Source organism: Agelaius tricolor, unplaced genomic scaffold (genome assembly GCF_023055355.1).
Source record: "Agelaius tricolor isolate 1412-34295 unplaced genomic scaffold, bAgeTri1.0.p SCAF_10, whole genome shotgun sequence".
Lineage (NCBI taxonomy): Eukaryota > Metazoa > Chordata > Aves > Passeriformes > Icteridae > Agelaius > Agelaius tricolor.
Genome location: NW_027269270.1, coordinates 31086179 through 31104275, shown reverse-complemented (window position 1 = coordinate 31104275; position 18097 = coordinate 31086179). Strand labels below are relative to the sequence as shown.

The 18097-nt window shown below is 41.6% G+C and overlaps 1 protein-coding gene across 1 annotated transcript in view; it reads left to right on the top strand.

The window, feature by feature from the left end:
- Nucleotides 1-1579: 1579 nt before the first annotated feature.
- LOC139593394 (von Willebrand factor D and EGF domain-containing protein-like) overlaps nucleotides 1580-18097 on the top strand; it is a 164564-nt gene continuing 148046 nt past the window's right edge. Inside the window, exon 1 of the mRNA XM_071434220.1 lies at nucleotides 1580-1751. Within this exon, the coding sequence (XP_071290321.1) occupies nucleotides 1580-1751 (172 nt within the window). The remainder of the gene's footprint in view (nucleotides 1752-18097) is intronic.

Here is an 18097-nt window from a genome sequence, read left to right as displayed (position 1 = left end):
TCTATAGTACTGATGTGTTTATTAAATTATATAAACAAACATTAAAATGAATGTAACAGTCAAGTGTAAAGTTCCCCCTCAGATCTGCACAGCAGAAACCAGTTTGGATATTCCAGTGATGTTAAGTTTCCAGGGCTCTCACTGAAAACAGTAAGATCAAAACTACAGCTCCAAGGAGCAGTGGAGGTGTTGGGATGTTTATCCGAGTTCTGTTGATATGGAAATCCAGAATAGCAGATTTGCTTGTTTCCATACATTCTTAGTGAAATCAGATAAGGTAGAACTTGAAAGTGGCCAGTTTTTGATGGATGCAGAATTCCTTGTGATGGGACAATTCAGTAGATCTAAGCCTGTTTATAAACAATGTGGGAGCCATATCTATAGTGAAAATTCTATTTTAAGCTAAAATAGTCTAACAGTTCCCACAATCAACCTCTAATTTTCAGTTGTTTATAACTACCCACACTTACGTTTGCTTCTGGCAACATGATTTAAGCCATATTAATTTGATTTGATCTCCTGCTATGAGAGCTTGTTACTTGTCAGCAGATCCTCTTGTACCAGAGGTGCTTTTTGCTGACTTTGCAATGACAACTTCCCTAAGGGAGAAACCTTTGCACACCTCTGTGTGTGTCCCAGCTTTGCAGAGCTTTGCATGAGGCATGCACAGTCCATACCTCCACTGCTCCTACTCAGGGGCGACAGCCTGCCCATATTTCTAGTGCAAGATGTCCCTGCCCTTGGCAGAGGTTTGGAGCCCCTTGATCTTTAAGGTCCCTTCCAACCCAAACCATTCTGTGATTCTATTTGGGTCTCCAGCTGCTGGGGCAGTCAAATCTCTCTGCATTTGGGGGTTTCTGTCACAACCAGGCTCGAGCTGACAAGAAAATGCTGTCTCATCCTTGCTTTTGGCTGTGCAGAGGCAGGCAGGGGATCACAAAACATATCTGGCTCAAATGATGAAAGGTAAGGACAGAGAAGGATGAAAAGGAGGGAAATGAAGGAGAGGGACCAAAGGAGGTGATAGGAAATGGACTGTGGTCCATTGGGAAATGGAAATGGGTGGGATGGGAGCTGAAAGTAAAAGTAAGGAAGCTAATGAGAACATTGGGAGCCATAAAGATGATGGGATAGGAGCAATGATGGTGCTAAAGGGGGGTAGAATCAATGCAAGGGTTCCTCTCTGAGCAGCAGTGGGGCAGGATGGGACCGTGTTCACAGGGGTCCCAGGATGAGGGAAGAGATGAGGATCTGACTCCATGTTTCAGAAGGCCTGATTTATTATTTTATGATATATATTATATTAAAACTATACTAAAAGAATAGAAGAAAGGATTTCATCAGAAGGCTAGGTAAGGATAGAAAAAGAAAGAATGATAACAAAAGCCTGTGTCTTGGATAGAGAGCCCGAGCCAGCTGACTGTGATTGGCCATTAATTAGAAACAACCACATGAGCCCAATCCCAGATGCACCTGTTGCATTCCACAGCAGCAGATAACCATTGGTTACATTTTGTTCCTGAGGCCTCTCAGCTTCTCAGGAGAAAAAAAATCCTAAGGAAAGGATTTTTCGTAAAAGATGTCGGTGGCAGCAGGAGATGGAGGAAATAGCAGGAAAGAGGAGTTAGGAAAAAGAGAACTGAAAATGAGGGGTGAGCTGGATCCACACAATAACCTGAGCCAGCTGACCACCAGCATGTCCAGCTCAGCCATGGACATCAAACAGATCATTCACTACCCCAGCACTGCTAGTGAGGGCCCTGCTGGTGAAATGTGGAGCTGTGGGTGGTGTCCAGCTGTGCTGTGGGCTGTAAAGCAGGGGCACCAAGAGGACACAGCAGCTCATGGCTCCTTTAGTGTTTGGCAGTCCCTCTGAACATGCTCTGCAGACACACAGGCACACTCCTGGAGAAAGGCACTGAAGATGAATCTGAGTAATTCAGCTCTGGAATGGATGTGCTGGGGAAAGGGGCCTCTCTGGGTGAGCCTGCAGTGAGCCCTGCCACGATGCCACTGCTGGGGAAGCATTTTGGGACAAAGGAAAGGACCCCCAGGTATCACCCATGGGCTAGCAAGACCTGTTTGCCCCATGGCTGTCAGGGAGGGATGGAGGGATGTTGGTCAGCCGTGTTTGGAAGCTCCCCCTTTCTCCTCTCCATGCCAGCAGGGACTGGGGGATGCTGAAATCACCAGAATCACCAGTCTGCATGTGAAGTGGTGTGCTGTGCATGGAGTGGCTGAGATGGAGAGGGTTTATGCCTCAGACTGGGAGTGTCCAAATTGCTCTTGCATAAATGAAAAAACAGAAAATCATTTTCATGCTTTTATAGACTGTAAAACCTCTTGTGGCATTGACTGCAGTCTGACCTTCCTTAAATGAAAATTTCATCTCAACAGCTCGTAGTATTTCCAGCCTGGGAGGAGACCCATTGAAAAATTAATATTAGAGCATTTCAACACCAGCCACAGCTCTGTTTAGCTCCAAATTATATGATTCTTGAATTAGCTACTGTCTGTTTTCAGGAGTTTTTCATTACAAAGGGTCAGGAACCAGAGGAAATAGTTTTCTAAACCAGAAAGGAATATTAAATGACACAGCTGATAAGTATGAACAGTGGTGCAGAAGATTTATTGAGTAATGTGTTAGGTTGATAAATGATAACATTTATTTGCAATTTGAGGATGTGACCCAAATGACACTCATTAGCTCAGCTTGTGTAGAACCGATTAGTTTTGTAAATGTATTATTTGTCTGGTGCTATTGGAAGGAGAGTCTGTTTTAATTGATTGGAAATCTGTTTTATTTCAGTGAATATTATGTATTCTGGTTTTAATTGTATTCTGGTTTTTTTTTCATCCTGAATGCCAGGGATATTACAGTCTATTACTTGAGCAGTGGAGTGCTGGAAGGCTGCAGTGAGTGCATTAATCCACACTGAGAGGGGCTGTAATAAAGCAAAATTTCTGTTACCCACTGGGATTCTTAGGAGTGCACTGGGAGGGAAATGGGGATGCAGCTGGTTTCCCTCCTTCTGCTGGTGGGGTTTGAACAATGTATGTTCAACTTCCCAAAAAGGGTCATGGATTTCAAAGCAAGATTCCAGTTGCATGGAGCTTTTTGCCTGTGCCCATCCCCAGAGCCAGGTGAGGACACTGAGGAAATGTCAGGTGCTCTCTTCTGGACCCCAGCTGTAGAGTGTAGGGGTTTGGACAACCTGAGAATAAGGTTTTGTGTTTCACCCTTTGCTGCAAAACTCCAGTGAATGTTAAGCAATTACAATTTTCCGCAGGTCTTTCTGTCCCAGAAAATGGAACAGAAATTCATGCCTTTGTTTTAGGAAAGTTCAAAAAGCCATAGGATTTCTGGAGTTGTGTCTGTGTAACATTCTGAATTAGGTGAGAGCCTTGAAAGATGTTTTGAGGAGAAGCACTGGCCTGTTGAAATCAGGAAAATGTTTGTTTCCACAAAGATATTGATGTGAAACTCTTCAGAGAGAAAGGCTTGCATGTTATTGAAGTATTTCATTCCAACCCTTTCTAAAACCACTTATATGTTTTCTGAAGGCTGGAAATGAGTTTTGTTTTGATACTTTGCTCTCCCTCACTGCAGTGTAAACATAAGAAAATCAAAACTGAAATGAAACCTGAGAAAAATAAAAGTTTTGGTGGACTCATGAGAACTCCTCCAACCTCACAGCCTCTTTGTAATGGAGAGTGAGATCTCAGCCCTCACCCATTCCAGGCAGCCACAAATGTCCCAGACTGAAAAAAATTGGGTGAAATCAGAAACCATTTCCTGCCTGGTTGTCACAAACCTTTATCATAGACAGTTGTTTCATTTAGTTTCAGCTAATTCCTGCTTCTTTCAAATAAGCTGTTATTTATTAGAGAGAGGAGACAGAAATCAAAGCTGTCTATTTGTTCCAATTGGTCCTTTGTTTATTATACCATTAGGGTAGATGGTAATCTTTCCTAAATCTCAAAAAAAAAAGGCCCCAACAAAGGCTAATATTTTTTCCTGGTTCCCAGGTTTTTCTAGCACACCACAAACTAATTTTAGAGTGAGGGAAGTCTTCAAACACACATGGCACAAGAAAGAAATTATTAGAGTCAATGGCTTCTGAGAACTTCTGGTGAAAGGTGGAAAGTTCTGGCTGTTGCTGCAGAACAAGCACATTCTTCCTAAGACACATCTCCCTCATGAGAAGAATTTTCCCTTCCTAGGAAGCGTTGAGATTTGAATAATTTTCCTGGGCAGAGATGACATCTTCTGTTTGGAGGTGTAGCACAAACACTCCTGTCCTCATGCTGCCACTTCTCTGTCTTCCAAGAACATCCCTCACCACAGGGCTGTGCAGACAAGAGGCTTTAGGATTCCATTTCCATTCCTGGGATAAAGGACCTTTCCCTGTTTCCTGCCCTGGGAATCAGTGTGCTTGTTCCTTCAAGGAAGCCTTTTTTCATTCTGAACAGGACCTACAGCTAAAACGTATTTCCTGAGATATTTCACTGCTCAGACAATGTTTTCTACCAAAAAATGGTTCAGCTATGATAAATTATTCTCCACTGGTGGCAATTCATCAAAGAAATTCCCCAGTGTGGTGGGTACCAGCCTGTTTGTTTGTTTGTTTGTTTGTTTGTTTGTTGGTGCGGTTTGTTGGGCACTCGGGGCTGGGTGGCAGCAGTTGCTGTGCTCAAGGCAGGACAGAACAAATCCTGCTGTGACCAAAGGAGCCTGGGCATGCACAAAGCTCCTGAATCCTTCTCATGTGCAACAAATGCAGGAGCAGCCTGCTTTTTTCCAGAAATACCTTTCTAAAACTCTCCTGTAACTTTCTTTGCCTCTTTGTTTGCTTCCAAATCGGTTTCAGAGCCATCCTGGGCTGAGATATTAACATTTTTCTCTTGATATTCTCAGGGTTATTTTAGATCTTCTTTTCCTGGGTGTGACTTTTATTTCCTTCAAAAAACACTTCTTTCTCCATGCAGTTTTGAGCTACTGAAACTGTGGAGCTCATGAGCAGACCAGTGCTGCAAAAGGCAGCTCAGGGGAGCCCTGTGGGCTTTCCACACTTTCTGATACAAATCCTGGCACCAGGGTTTGTGCCCAAGCTTTGCTCAAGTAAAGCATGAGAGGACAGAACACTGATAATGTCAGGAAACCTGGCCAGTGCTGCCATCTCCAGGGTGGGCTGCCTAAACTGCATCTCTTGTTTCTGCTCCCGAAGTAAAGAGAGGCTGTGAGTCCATCTCTGCCAAATTTTCCTCAGTGTGGGAGATCTGTGTGAAAAGCACAGCATGAGATGATACCTAAATGACATTTTAATAATCAGCATACAAATTTGTTTAATCTGGATTTAAATTTCCTGGAGCAATTTTTCTTTTGAAATTTTTTTTTGTCTGCTATTTTAACCAAAGACATCAGGCAGACAGATCTTTGGAGCAGAAAATGAGAGGATGAGAACATAAACCTGCTCACAAGTACAGAGCTGCTACTTGCACCTCCACAATGACATTATCCCTTTTGTTGTTCACACATTATCATGTGCAGTGCAAAATAAATATGCATGCTAGAGCTGTTAATGAATATCACTTGGATCCAGTTTCAGGAATAGATCTCAGGCATGATTTGGAGGAATGTGGCTCTGGGCTCATATGATCAGCCAGACTCGAGCAAATCAAGCCTATCATGGCATTTCTTTTTCTTGATAATTATCATTTTAATCTAGTCCTAGTCTCATAATATGAAAAAAAAATATTTCCTTGTGGTGCTTTATCTGTTACATGGTCCTTTTCTGCTGAGAAACTTTCCCCTCTTTGTGGAAACACCTGAGCAGGGCATGCAGCCTCCAAGCAGAGCAGCTGCAGCTCATGCACAGAATTGCAGCTGGAAACAAATATCTTTAAGTGATGCACAGTGCATGTCTGTGAGCTGGTCATGCAGGAAGGGATGACAATGCAGGCATCAGCCCACCATCCTCCCTGCCCTTGTCCCTGGTGCTCCCTGTCCTGGCTGCTGAGCATCAGCTCCAGCACTCTTTTACCTGTCTGACAATTCCAATCACATCTGCCTCCAAATTCAACATCAAAATGCTCTTATTTATACAACAATGGTAAATAACACCTCCCAATTACTTTTTTTCTTTCTTGTAAGCAGAACAGATTATGTCTTCCCTCAGTACAAACCATGAGACTCAAGACAGTACTAAAAAATAAATACAGCATTTCCTCTGAATTTTCAGCTTACTCTTGCCAAATAACTCAGAGACATAGGAATTAATATTGCTAAACACTGAGAGGAAGGACAGAGTCATTTCATTGCCAGCCCACAGACAGAACTAGAAGAACTTGCTGTAATTATTTAGTGCTGCAGAACAATCCATGTGCTCAGTGTTTCATGGTTTCTTCTCATTTTCTTCTCTCAATAATAGTCCAGAAGAAAAAAATCCCTTTATAAGAGAGCATTATGCACATTCCAGAGCAGAACTTGAGTTGTTTTGCTAAGAATTTACTCAATTTTCTACCCAACTCTGTTACCTGTGTGGTCTATAATGCAGGAACAAAAAAAGTCTTGATCCTTTATCCTCCTTTCCAAGCCAGGGGCTGGATGCTGGTAAGAGTAACCATGGAACAGGCAGCATTTGGGAACAGCAGTAAAATTTTGGGTTTGGATTTTGGTTTTTTTTTGACTAGTGCTCCCAAATGGCAGCTTCTGCAACACTCAGCGAAGGAAAGGAAAGGAAAGGAAAGGAAAGGAAAGGAAAGGAAAGGAAAGGAAAGGAAAGGAAAGGAAAGGAAAGGAAAGGAAAGGAAAGGAAAGGAAAGGAAAGGAAGAAGGAAGGAAAGGAAAGGAAAGGAAAGGAAGGAAGGAAGGAAGGAAGGAAGGAAGGAAGGAAGGAAGGAAGGAAGGAAGGAAGGAAGGAAGGAACCCACCAAATTTTAAAATCATGCACTAACTCAAAAAATTGAAAAGCCACCCAGAGCCTTGAGACTCCAGTCAGTTTTTACAGCAGTGTGGTAAAGGTAAGGAGTTAAATTCATGCCATGGATGAGAAAGGGACTCAAGGAGTGTAGCATATTTAGCCTGAAAGAAAAAGCACACTGGATGATGATCTCATTACAGTGTCTAAATATATAAAAAGATTATAGAAGAATCTGGTCATGACCTACCTGGCTGGACTTTGTGAAAATTAAGGGAAGATATATTGGCCATGACGGACAATGAAATCTGCACAGAAATGAAATGGGTAAAGTTTTAATAATAAAGCCTTTTGAGCTGGTCTGGAGCACAAAGTCTGGAAATAGAAAATGCATATGAGAGACTTTTATAGGTAGCCCAAGCAGAGGTGAAAAGAATAGAGATGCCTATGAATAGAGATACATGTGAACATTGTAGTTTTATTAATGTTTCTCAAAGCTTTTTAATATTCCAAGTACTGCAAAAATTATCAAGACAGTCAAGAGGAACCTTTTTGCAGCAGCTGCATTCACAGTTGACAGAGTAGAGGATGATGGTTTAAAGCACACAAACCATAGAATAGGGGAAGAGAAGAGTAGGTTGGGAAGGAACTTGCCAAAATCAGCAACTTGACTCAGGGCTGTGTTTATCTGGATCACACCCAACCCTGCTAGAGTCCCTGCTCCAGGTACAGTAATAGATATGGATTGTTTTAAAACTCTTTCCAAACTTACAATGGTGAAAAACATGAAAAAAGCTGCCCATGGGTGTTTCACTAAATGAATTTCTATTAAAAAAAAAAAAGAAAAAACACTCCCCAAGTTTTTTAGCTAGTGAAAAAACTAAATATCCATAAATATAATGCTCCTATTGGTGCAGAATTGAATAACTTGGACAGACAGCCACAAACCCTCAAAATTAGGAAATTAAGACCAATGAGAGAATTCACTCAGGCAGAGCTTTTTACTCAGGATAGAAAATACAAAGAGTAAGTTATCAAGAAAGGTCATAAAAGGCAACGACATAAATGAATTTAAGAGACAGCTAGACATTTTTATGGAGAGAAGGGATTGAAGAATTCAGAGCCAGTGACAAATCAGAGAGATGAGGTTGAGATAAAATTAACGAGGACAGGCTTGCTTGTGGCCAGAGGCATTTTACTGTCCAGCAATACCTTATGTCCTCTGTCATCACATCCTAATCTAACTCTGACATCTGAAGATAGCATGAAATCTTTTACACCTCTTAGTATATTAAAAAGGAAAAAAGGCTTTCAGTGTTTTCCCCCACGGGGAAAAACATAAAGTTGTTTTTTCACTTTTCAACACATGCACGTCATTGCCACGGCTGCTGAAAGGACTCAGTCTCTGACAGTACAGCATGGCCTGATTACAAACTCACAGTGTGCTCCCTAGGTTGCTGTAAAAGCCTCCACAGAGCTGCTTCAATCATATGTGTAAGCAAAATCTTGTTTATTTTCCTGTTGTTACTTTTTAAAATCGCAGAGAACAAGTGGAGACTCACACAGAGGTGAGTCCTGCTCCTCCAGTGCTGGTTCTCCCCTCCTGCAGTGCCATCACATCTGCCTGATGGGTGGGCAGAACCTCATGGAGCAGTGGCAGACTTTGGCACTGTCCTTCAGGCTCCAGCAGCCACCCACTGCCTCCAGAGGTGCTTTTACATATTTGTAAGCAAAATCTTGTTTATTTTTTTCTGTTGTTACTTTTTAAAATCATGAAGAACAAGTGGAGACTCACAGAGAAGTGGGTCCTGCTTCTCCAGTGCTGGTTCACCCCTCCTGCAGTGCCATCACCTCTGCTTGCTGAATGGGCAGAACCTCACAGGGCTGTGGCAGACTTTGGCACTGTCCTTCAGCCTCCAGCAGCCATCCACTGCCTCCAGAGGTGCTTTTACATATTTGTAAGCAAAATCTTGTTTATTTTTCTGCAGTTACTTTTTAAAATCGCAGAGAACAAGTGGAGACTCACACAGAGGTGAGTCCTGCTCCTCCAGTTCTCTCCTCCTGCCGTGCCATCAGCTCTGCTTGCTGAATGGGCAGAACCTCACGATGCTGTGGCAGATTTTGGCACTGTCCTTGGGCCCCCAGGACAGGCACTGCCTCCAGAAGGGCCCCATTGCTGATGAACCATCAGAATTCCAGCATCCCATGACCTTTTCAGTCCCCAGACATCAAGGGCTTGGTGCAAACCTACAACCTTGAAGAGAGGGAAGAGCAGCTCATGCAGTTAATTTACCTGGAATGGGAAGAGAGGGCTGTGTGCCAGTCAGGAAACTGGATGTATCCCACACTCTTCAGGAGTTAATGCTCATGAAGGGAAGATTGAAGGAAATGGGCCTTGACGTTTTGGAGGATGTAGTTTTACATTAGTTCAGGCTTAAAAGTATAGAGGGCAAGTAGAAGGCACGGACAAGGACATCTGGGATAACAGGGCAGCTTCACAGAAGGACATGAGAACTTTTCCAGGCAGCAGGAAAAGCTCAGGTAGCTCTTTCTCAGGTAACCTTTCTGAGAGAGTGCTGGGCACCTCTGGGGCACCAGATCTGCCTGGCAGCCCACACCATTCCCTGGGTCCAGGAGAGCTTTCCAAGACCAGAGAGGCCAAGCAGCAAAAAATTGCATTCCACCCTCAAAAATTCATGCAGGTCTCATGTAGCTGTGCTCTGTGGGAAATTAATGTCTGTATTTCTACTTCTTCCCTGTGAGGAGGGGATGCCCTGGCACAGGTTGCTCAGAGAAGCTGTGGCTGCCCATGGATCCCTGGAAGTGCCCAAGGCCAGGTTGGACACAGCTTGGAGCAACCTGGGATAGTGGAAATTGTCCCTGACCATGGCAGAGAATTGCAAAGATCATCTTTAAGGTTCCTTTCCACCCAAACCATTCCACATCTGCCCCTGAATGTGAACCCAGACTCTGGGGCAATGTCAGGCTTGGTGAACCTTATAAAGTGCATATTCTAATGAAAATACCCATCTACAGAACATTTCTGTCACACTGACAAATGCAGGGATGCTCCCTTATTAACAGAATCTTTTTCCTTCATGTCGATAGCTTCACATTACCCATATGAATTAAGTTCACACAAAAGCATCTGTGTTTTTTTATTTGTAATCTTTTCCATGGATCTCTATAAATATGCAGCCCCCAGGCCCCTTTGCAAAGAAGCTGAAGCATGTCCCTGTTTCTGTAGGGTTTACTGTAACCAACTGTTCAATTTAAACTGCACTAATGAAGGCTAAACACAAATAATGCCAGTTCGAAAAAAATATGCCTGATGTGATTAGACTTTCATTGAACACAACAGCAAGACTGGAACATATTTTCCTTCCTTTTTAGCTGCTTCTTCCCTAATCTGAATACCAGCATCTTAAATCCATCATGAGCCCAGCAGGCAGCCCACCTTTACGGAGAACTTTACCCTTAAAAATAGAATGAAAACAGCTCTTATGGGCCATCAGGGGATGGGCAGCCCTGCCGACTCAGTGTGTTTAGCTAATCTGGAACAGGAGGAGGTGGAAGTTCGTGGATTTATTTTTGTTTTAAACAGCCCCTCTGCTTTGCAAGGAGCTGTATTGATGGACTCCGAAAGAAAGCTGAGGTCAACTCTTTGTCTCGATGAGTTAGTGGAGAAATATTTAACTGAGACCTCATGGAAGCTACTTAGCTGTAATAATAACATCAAATTGCTGCAGAATGTGTTTCAGGAGCTGTCATTAGCCACATAGCTATACAACCTTAATTCTATTTGTTTAAATAAAGATCTCCCGAGGTCGCATTATTCCAGTATAAATTTGAAAGGCTCGGCTGCTGCAAACAGAGAGCTGGAGACAGAAAGCAGGGCTTGGATGAGGTCCAGGCTTTATCATATCCATTCCTTGGTGTGGGCATGTGGGGACAGAGACCTCACCAGGACTTTATGGGCTCCCCAAGCAGCAACACCATGCGATTCCTTTTTGCCAGTCTGGGATGCAGCTGCAATATGAAATCAGCAGCTCCATCTTATCACGGGGGTCCTGGCAGGAAATGTTTATGATGGCTTAGGGGAAATTGTCCATTTCTCTGTTTTTTCCCTGTTGATCAGAGTATCACTCAGCAGTGAAGACAGGCTGTTACCCCAAGATAGGAGGAGGGGCTGCTCATGCAATAGTTGCTTAAGACTGAACTCATGAAAAGGGACAGAATTGATTATTTTGACTTAGAAGAGACCTACCATGATAATGTAATCCAACTGAAAGGAAAAAAAACCCCAAACAATCAAGCCCTAATTTTTTTCAAAAAGTGGATTTCAGCTATTTGCATTCCAGCCTTTCTCCTAAGTGTCTGGGATACAAAACTGTGCAGTGAGGAGACACCTTTAAAGTCTTTGACTGAACAATTTAGGGCACATCCACTTAAAATATTAAAGAGGAAAGCCCTTTGCATGCTGCCCCCACTGCAGCACAGGTTTCTCACCTGGGGCTTCCTAGACCTGTCCACATCCAGGTGCATCTCACCTGGAAGGACTGAATGAAGAGAAGGACTGAATTTGAACAGCTGATGGAGGGTCATGCAAGAGCAGCATCCCTGGCTAAAGGTGCAGCAGAACTCCTAAAAGGGAGGCAGTTTGGCATTTTTTTTGGTAGGCCTAGTTTAGTCTAGTAGTCCTGGGATGGGGCTAAGTCCTCCTCAGCCAGGGGTGAGATCAGTTTTGTGTGTCTTTCTCAGCTTCTTGGTTTTTTTTTTTTTGTGAGGATGCAGTCAATATCCCTCCCTTTGACAGTATTCCACATTTCAGAAGTGATGTGAGATTCATTCCAGGAAAATAGAACGTGCAGCCCAAAAAAGCAAGGCCAGCTGCAAAAGAATCACTGCTAGGAGATTCAGCAGCAGAGAGACTTTATAGAGAAACACGAATAAGACTGGTAGGGATGGTCTAATTGTAAAGTGAGAATACAAAATCTCATTGATAAAAGGGTAAAAAGGTCAGAAGTGTTGTGAGCACCTTGACTTCCAGCTGAGAGGGGCTGCAGTGCCTCTCAGATGCTCTGCAAGAAACATTTTAGACCTCTAAAAAGTACTTTCATAGCACCACTGAGAGGAGATAAAAATGGTAAATACTGTAGTTATTACCTGGAATAATATATTTGAAGTGTAGAGATGAAAACCCAAAGGATTGTGAAAGAACTGCCAGGATCCAAATGAAATGCTTAGAAAGGAAAATATTTCTTTCCAGTCTGGAACTTGTATTAGCCAGTTGTGCCTCCCCTGCAGGTGAGACTGGAAAAAGGGCATTTTTAGGGCTGGTTAAACATATTTTATTTGTGGATTATTGCTTTGAGTAAAATTCTTTTGTTAACCAATATTGCATTGCTTTATCTAAATTCCATATCCTTTCACCTTGCACACAGAATCAGAGGATATTTCAGGTGACTGATGGTCCCTCAGACTCCACTCAGAGCAGGGCTGACCCATCTGAGCAGTTCTTTGAACAGGGAGGAGGCATTGCCCAAAAACCTGCCAGAGCTCAATGTGGTCAAGATCTGATTTGATTTGAACCAGCCCTGAAATAAAAAAATACTGCTGTGACTGTATCTGAAAGAAGAATTTGGTCTAAAATCTTCATTACATGCAAATTCCACCAGGATATTGCATAGTTAAGGTCTCTGAATATATTTGAAATAATCCTCTTTTCCCTTATGTAATGAATAGAATAGATGGAATTGCTTCCCCAGAATTTCTGAGGAAATTGAAGTGATGTGCTAAAGATTTAACAGCTTTTATTTCTCTTTTCAGATCTTAACCAAATATAAAATATTAAAGCACTAATATATGTAATGAAACCAGAAGTTGCTGTTATAATTAATTTCCTTTCCAATAAAAAGTATTGCCAGCTTCTTTTGGAAAGAATGTGAGTAATCCTTTAAAAGAAAACCAGAGCAAATGTATGAAAACCTTTCTATTCTCTTCCTTAAATCTCATCCACAAAGCCTTTTATTATTTACCTGAAGAGCACAGAGTGGTTTCATGAAGCAGAGCTGGTGGTGGTTCCATGTGTATGTCTCCATCACCAGCACACACACACCAAATGGTTCCTGTTCTCTTCCTGCCTGGAGACACAGCACAAAGGACTCTTGCCAAGTATCCAAAATAAATTTTTTCTTTTTTATCATCAGTATTGTAAACAGCCATTTTTTTACCCTCTAAGTTTATTTGTGTATTATTCTATAGAAGACTAATAATGCATTTTAAAAAATTCTGATAGCTGCTGCTGATAGTAAGAGCTGTGCAGATAAACCAGTGACCTCCCATGTAAAACCTGTGAACAAGGAAGAGGGAGAAGAAAAAGTGAGCAAAAGCAAGCTAAGCAATAGAAACATTTTTAATAGAAATACTTTTAAGAGAAATATTTTTAGCATAAATATTTAAACTATCTTTCCATACAGGCTTCTCCTCCTTACAGATGCCCCTGGAGAAATGGGCACAGCCAATATTCCTGGATGAAGGAATGGCCCTTATTCCTGGCTCTCCTTGGTGCACACAGACACCCAGCAGGATGGAGGGGCCATGCCTGGGTTCCACTTTTTGAGGAAATGCTCTCCAAGCCAGTGGATCCACCCTTGCCATCAGCCACAGAGGGTATTGCTCCAGGGGGTTGTTTTGTTTTGGTGTGTGGGGTGTTGTTTGCTTTTTATTGTAACATTTCGGAGTAAAAAGTAAATCCCGAAGAACAGGACCCTCCTTTATGCGTGCAACATGTGAAGGGATTTTAAATTATTATAATTTTCTAGTTTGCTTGTTTATTCAAAAAGTCAATGGAGACATCTGGTGCTTTTGCAGCTAGATGAGCATGCCAAAAATACAGTAATAATAAAAAAACCAATGAACAAAACCTTCCTCAGGGCCACAGCTGGGAGCAAAGTGATGTCTGACATAAAAGTGACTAACCCTGTCACCTGTTTTCATTTGCCCTTTGGTATGCTGCAAAACAAGCATGTGAAAAAGGTAAACCCATCTAGCAAAAAACAATATAACTGGAAGGGATTGGTTAGCTTATTTTTTTTTTCCTCTCTCTTGTTCAACTTCATCAAAGATTCATTTAAAATACTAATGTTTTTCAGCCTATTATTTGAAGTTAAAAGAAGCATATGGTGCTCTGAGACAAAAGATAATTAGATTTCTTGTCTGCCTTCAGTATTATAGTTTGTTAATTCACTTTAATGGAGTTTACAAACAGAATAGGCAGAATAAATGATAGAATAGATTAAGATGTTTAAACTGATGAGTGTTGATTTTCTGAGTTTGTTCCTTGGACTATCACAACTGTCCTATGGTCCAGCCACTGCAGCATCCTTTGCTCTTTAGGCACTGCTTGAAAAGAACAGGAAAATCCAATAATCCTGGTGGTGATGGGAAGACCCAGTCACAGCAGTGTTTTCCTCCTAAAATCTGCAGTTCTTGTTATGGCCTGAAGCAAGGGCCCCACAGCCCTTCATTTGATGTTCAGTCAGCCTCCTGTTCATCCACACCCACGGCTCACCATTCATTTGAATCCTTCTAAACTCCTCCCCTGGGTACCATCTGACAGCAATCAGTTCATAAAATTGCAGGTTCACGGTCCCAAACCCAAACCTTTCCTCAGCCTAATTGATAGATGCCAACCATGTACACAAATAATAATTTAAGAGTCTTTAGAATCTTAAATAATCTATTGACACACAACTTGACACAAACACTGCCTAGACATCTTGATGTAGCCTTTACAGCTCCTAGAAGGAGAAAAAGAAAGGTTTGAGGCAAGATGTGAAACCACTGCTAGGCTCACTCTATCTGCACTCAGAACAAAAAAAATGCATATGAGGCAATAAAGCAAAATGCTCTATAAATTTAATATCTCTAAATCATCATGATTTTTTTAGGCATGATGTGTCTTGGGAAAAAAAAAAAGAAAATTAAAAGTAAAATGATATTTTGGGGGTTGAGTTTCAGCAGCACATCTGATATGTTGCAAGATGGAAAATTATTACTTCAGGTAGAGGAGAGGGTGATGGAGTCATCAGTTTGACACCTGAGGAAACATAAGATATCATATGCAGCTGCATGCTGCTTACACACTGCTCTGAGGGGCTGTAATTGCAGTGAAGATAATTAAGTATTTAGGTCTCTTAATGAGTGAGACCCTGAGGTGTGTTGCTGCATACCTTGACTGTTCTCCCTCTTCAGAGAGGGTGAATCCAGACTGGAATTGCTACAGGAAGGGATAAAGGATCTCAGAGGAGAACTTGTTTACAAAATCAGACCTTTTTCTGCTCAGACTTTGAGAGGGGACATATGATTGCCCCTGATAATTGAATTTGCTGAGGTCACCACTGGTATAACCTCTTCAAACAACCCAAACTCAACAATACCTGGGTCACGGTGATGAGGTTTGCACTGAAGAGGAACAGCTTTCATTTCCTGCTAAAATGGCACTGGGAGATAACATTCCTGTGTGGCACATGTACTGCTGAGGTGTAGGAGTCAAATGAACTGCAGTGCTCTTGACAGGAAGGGAAAATATAGTCCTGCTGCATAATGCCTTCCCTTAATGCAACATGACCCCAGCCAAAATTGATTTAATCATTCAAATAGTATTGTTTCATTTCCCTTATTTCTTGTCTAATTTCATTTTATGCTGAGGGGCTTGCATGCAATAATTATTTTTGCATTGACATACCTCTCAAAGGCAGGTTTTCTTATTTCTTAAAATAAATTTATGAGATGAAACATTAGACCTCTGCCCTCCTTGGCTAACAGGACACAGGCAAAGTAGTTTTTTACACTTATGTGTTAATTTAGAATATTAAAAAGACATCGACTATAAAGTTTTATGTGTCTTCTTTTTTGTATGCAGACCTGCAGCTGATACTTTCACATTGCAGCATATTCTGGATTATTTGATATTATTATTCTCCTATAGCATAATGTGAAAAATGCAGATGACTCTTCTTTCTGGTCACTAAAGTTTGCATAAGTGGTGGCTCCAGGGTGTGTGATTTCTAGTCATTAATGGATCCCAAGGTCTAGTTATGAGGCAGTAAAAGTAAACAGCCACTCATAAATGATATAACTGCAGGATTTCATCCCTTCCTTGGAGAACAAGCATAATTTCAAGGCTGTCTGTGATCCATCTTGTCCATCTGGTTTTCCTCGTTTAGTATGAAAAATAACAAGATTGGTCTAAAATCCTTCAGAAACGGGTAAAGTGAGAAAGCAACTGAGAAGCAACTAATAATAACATTGCACTTGAGCTTCAAACTAGCACAAGCATCTACAGAAAAACTTGCTGCACTTGGTGAGACCTGAACAATCAATTTAAAATGAGCTCTCCAGAGCAGGTGTGTGGCTACATCTATTCAGTATTGTTGTTCTCCTATACAATAATGTTAACATTATCTAGGATTTTGATTTCCTAGTGTTTACACAAATACTTTCATTGAGTACTTTGACTCCTAGTCTCTACCAACTCCCCAAATTTTAGGTTCTTCCCAGACACTGACTGTCCAGAAGAAGGGGAGACACGAGCACAGGAAAATGTCTGAATGCCTCAGAGTGAAGCCCTCCAATTCCCCCTGAGAAAACAAAGAAGAAACCAGAAGTTGGCTTGAAATGGCTTGTTTAGAAACCTGGCAACAAGGACCTTTTAAAACTTGATTATAAAAAAAACTTCAGAAAAGGAATATAAGCATCTCTTGCCAGCTCAGCAGCATGGAGGCCAGATTTGTTTAAGCTGAGGAATGGGCATGTTTGCCTTCAACTCTTTTGAAACAGGTGACAGATATTGTGCCAGAAATAATTTACTGACACAATTATTGTTTCTTCAAGTCAATGTTTGACCTAGACCTAGGGCCAAGTGTGTTTCTTTTCCTGACATGATCTCAAGACATTTTTTCCCTGAAGGTGAGGAAGTTTAGAGTGAGGAAAAGAATTAATGTGCACAGGCACACAGAAAGTTTACTAGTTGGTGGCAATCCAAAGCTAAAAATATTTGAAACACAGTGCAAGCACATGCACATACCTACTTGAGAGTCAGAGCCTGTTTGTACAGCCAAAATCTCCTGTCCTAGAAGGAAGGTCCAGAAAAATCCTTCCTTCTGCTTCAGCTCCTGTCCAGCTCAGAGGCTGCACAGAAATGTACCCTGGCTGTCAAAGCAGATCATGGCCTTTGACAACAATTAACTTAAGGAAATAAATACTGTGGCTGCATATTTTGGTAATATCTTTTGAAATTGTGGAAGGAAGATGTGAGGATGTGTAGACCCATAGGAAAACACAAGCTGATTTCAGGGCTTACCAAACTGTAAATATATCCTTGCTCCTTCAGGGAAAGTCTGCACCTCTGCAAACCATTCCAGTACTTGCAGAAAAAGCTACCAACTATCCCAGTCTCTCTTTTTTCACCAGTTTAACATCTCTTTCTCACTCTCTCCTCCTTCTGTTTGCTAGCTGTCCCTTCTTTTCCTATATACTTACAAAACTTCTGACCTTCTTATATCCACCATCTAGAGAAGGTGCTTGAAAAGTGTTCAGAAGCTTTTAAATTGGAGTAACAATTATGAATGATGCATACTCTTATGGGGAAGGGACAGTGTCATTATTCTTACATAAGCAATGCTAAATCTTCTCACCATACATTATGATTTTACTCTGGATTAGTTTCAAATATAACTTGCAGCTTGGTTTTTGTTATTTTACATCATGTTGAAGTATTTGAATGAACTAAATGTGCTGGTTCTTCTTTGTATTAATGCCATTGTTCCCTCTTTTTTTCCCTCTCATTTGGTGGCTCTTTTCCCTCCTCTGTGCATCAAAAGGGATGGAGTTATGCATCCTTTTAGAAGACAGGGCTCTGAGCAGCCTGATCTGATTGAAGATGTCCCTTCTCATTGCAGGGGGTAGGACTAGGTGACCTTTAAATGTTCCTTCCAGGAGAAATCATTCTAAACACTTGTTAGCCACCTTTTTGATGCCAGGGTGAGCTCTAACATATTTTGCTGTAATTGTTTTTGGCTTCTGTAAAGAATCTTTCTTGTAGTAGAAGCAGCAGCTTCAGTTCAGTTAGATCAAAATTTACTCCAAGAATTTCCCTGTGTCTGCTTGTTTCC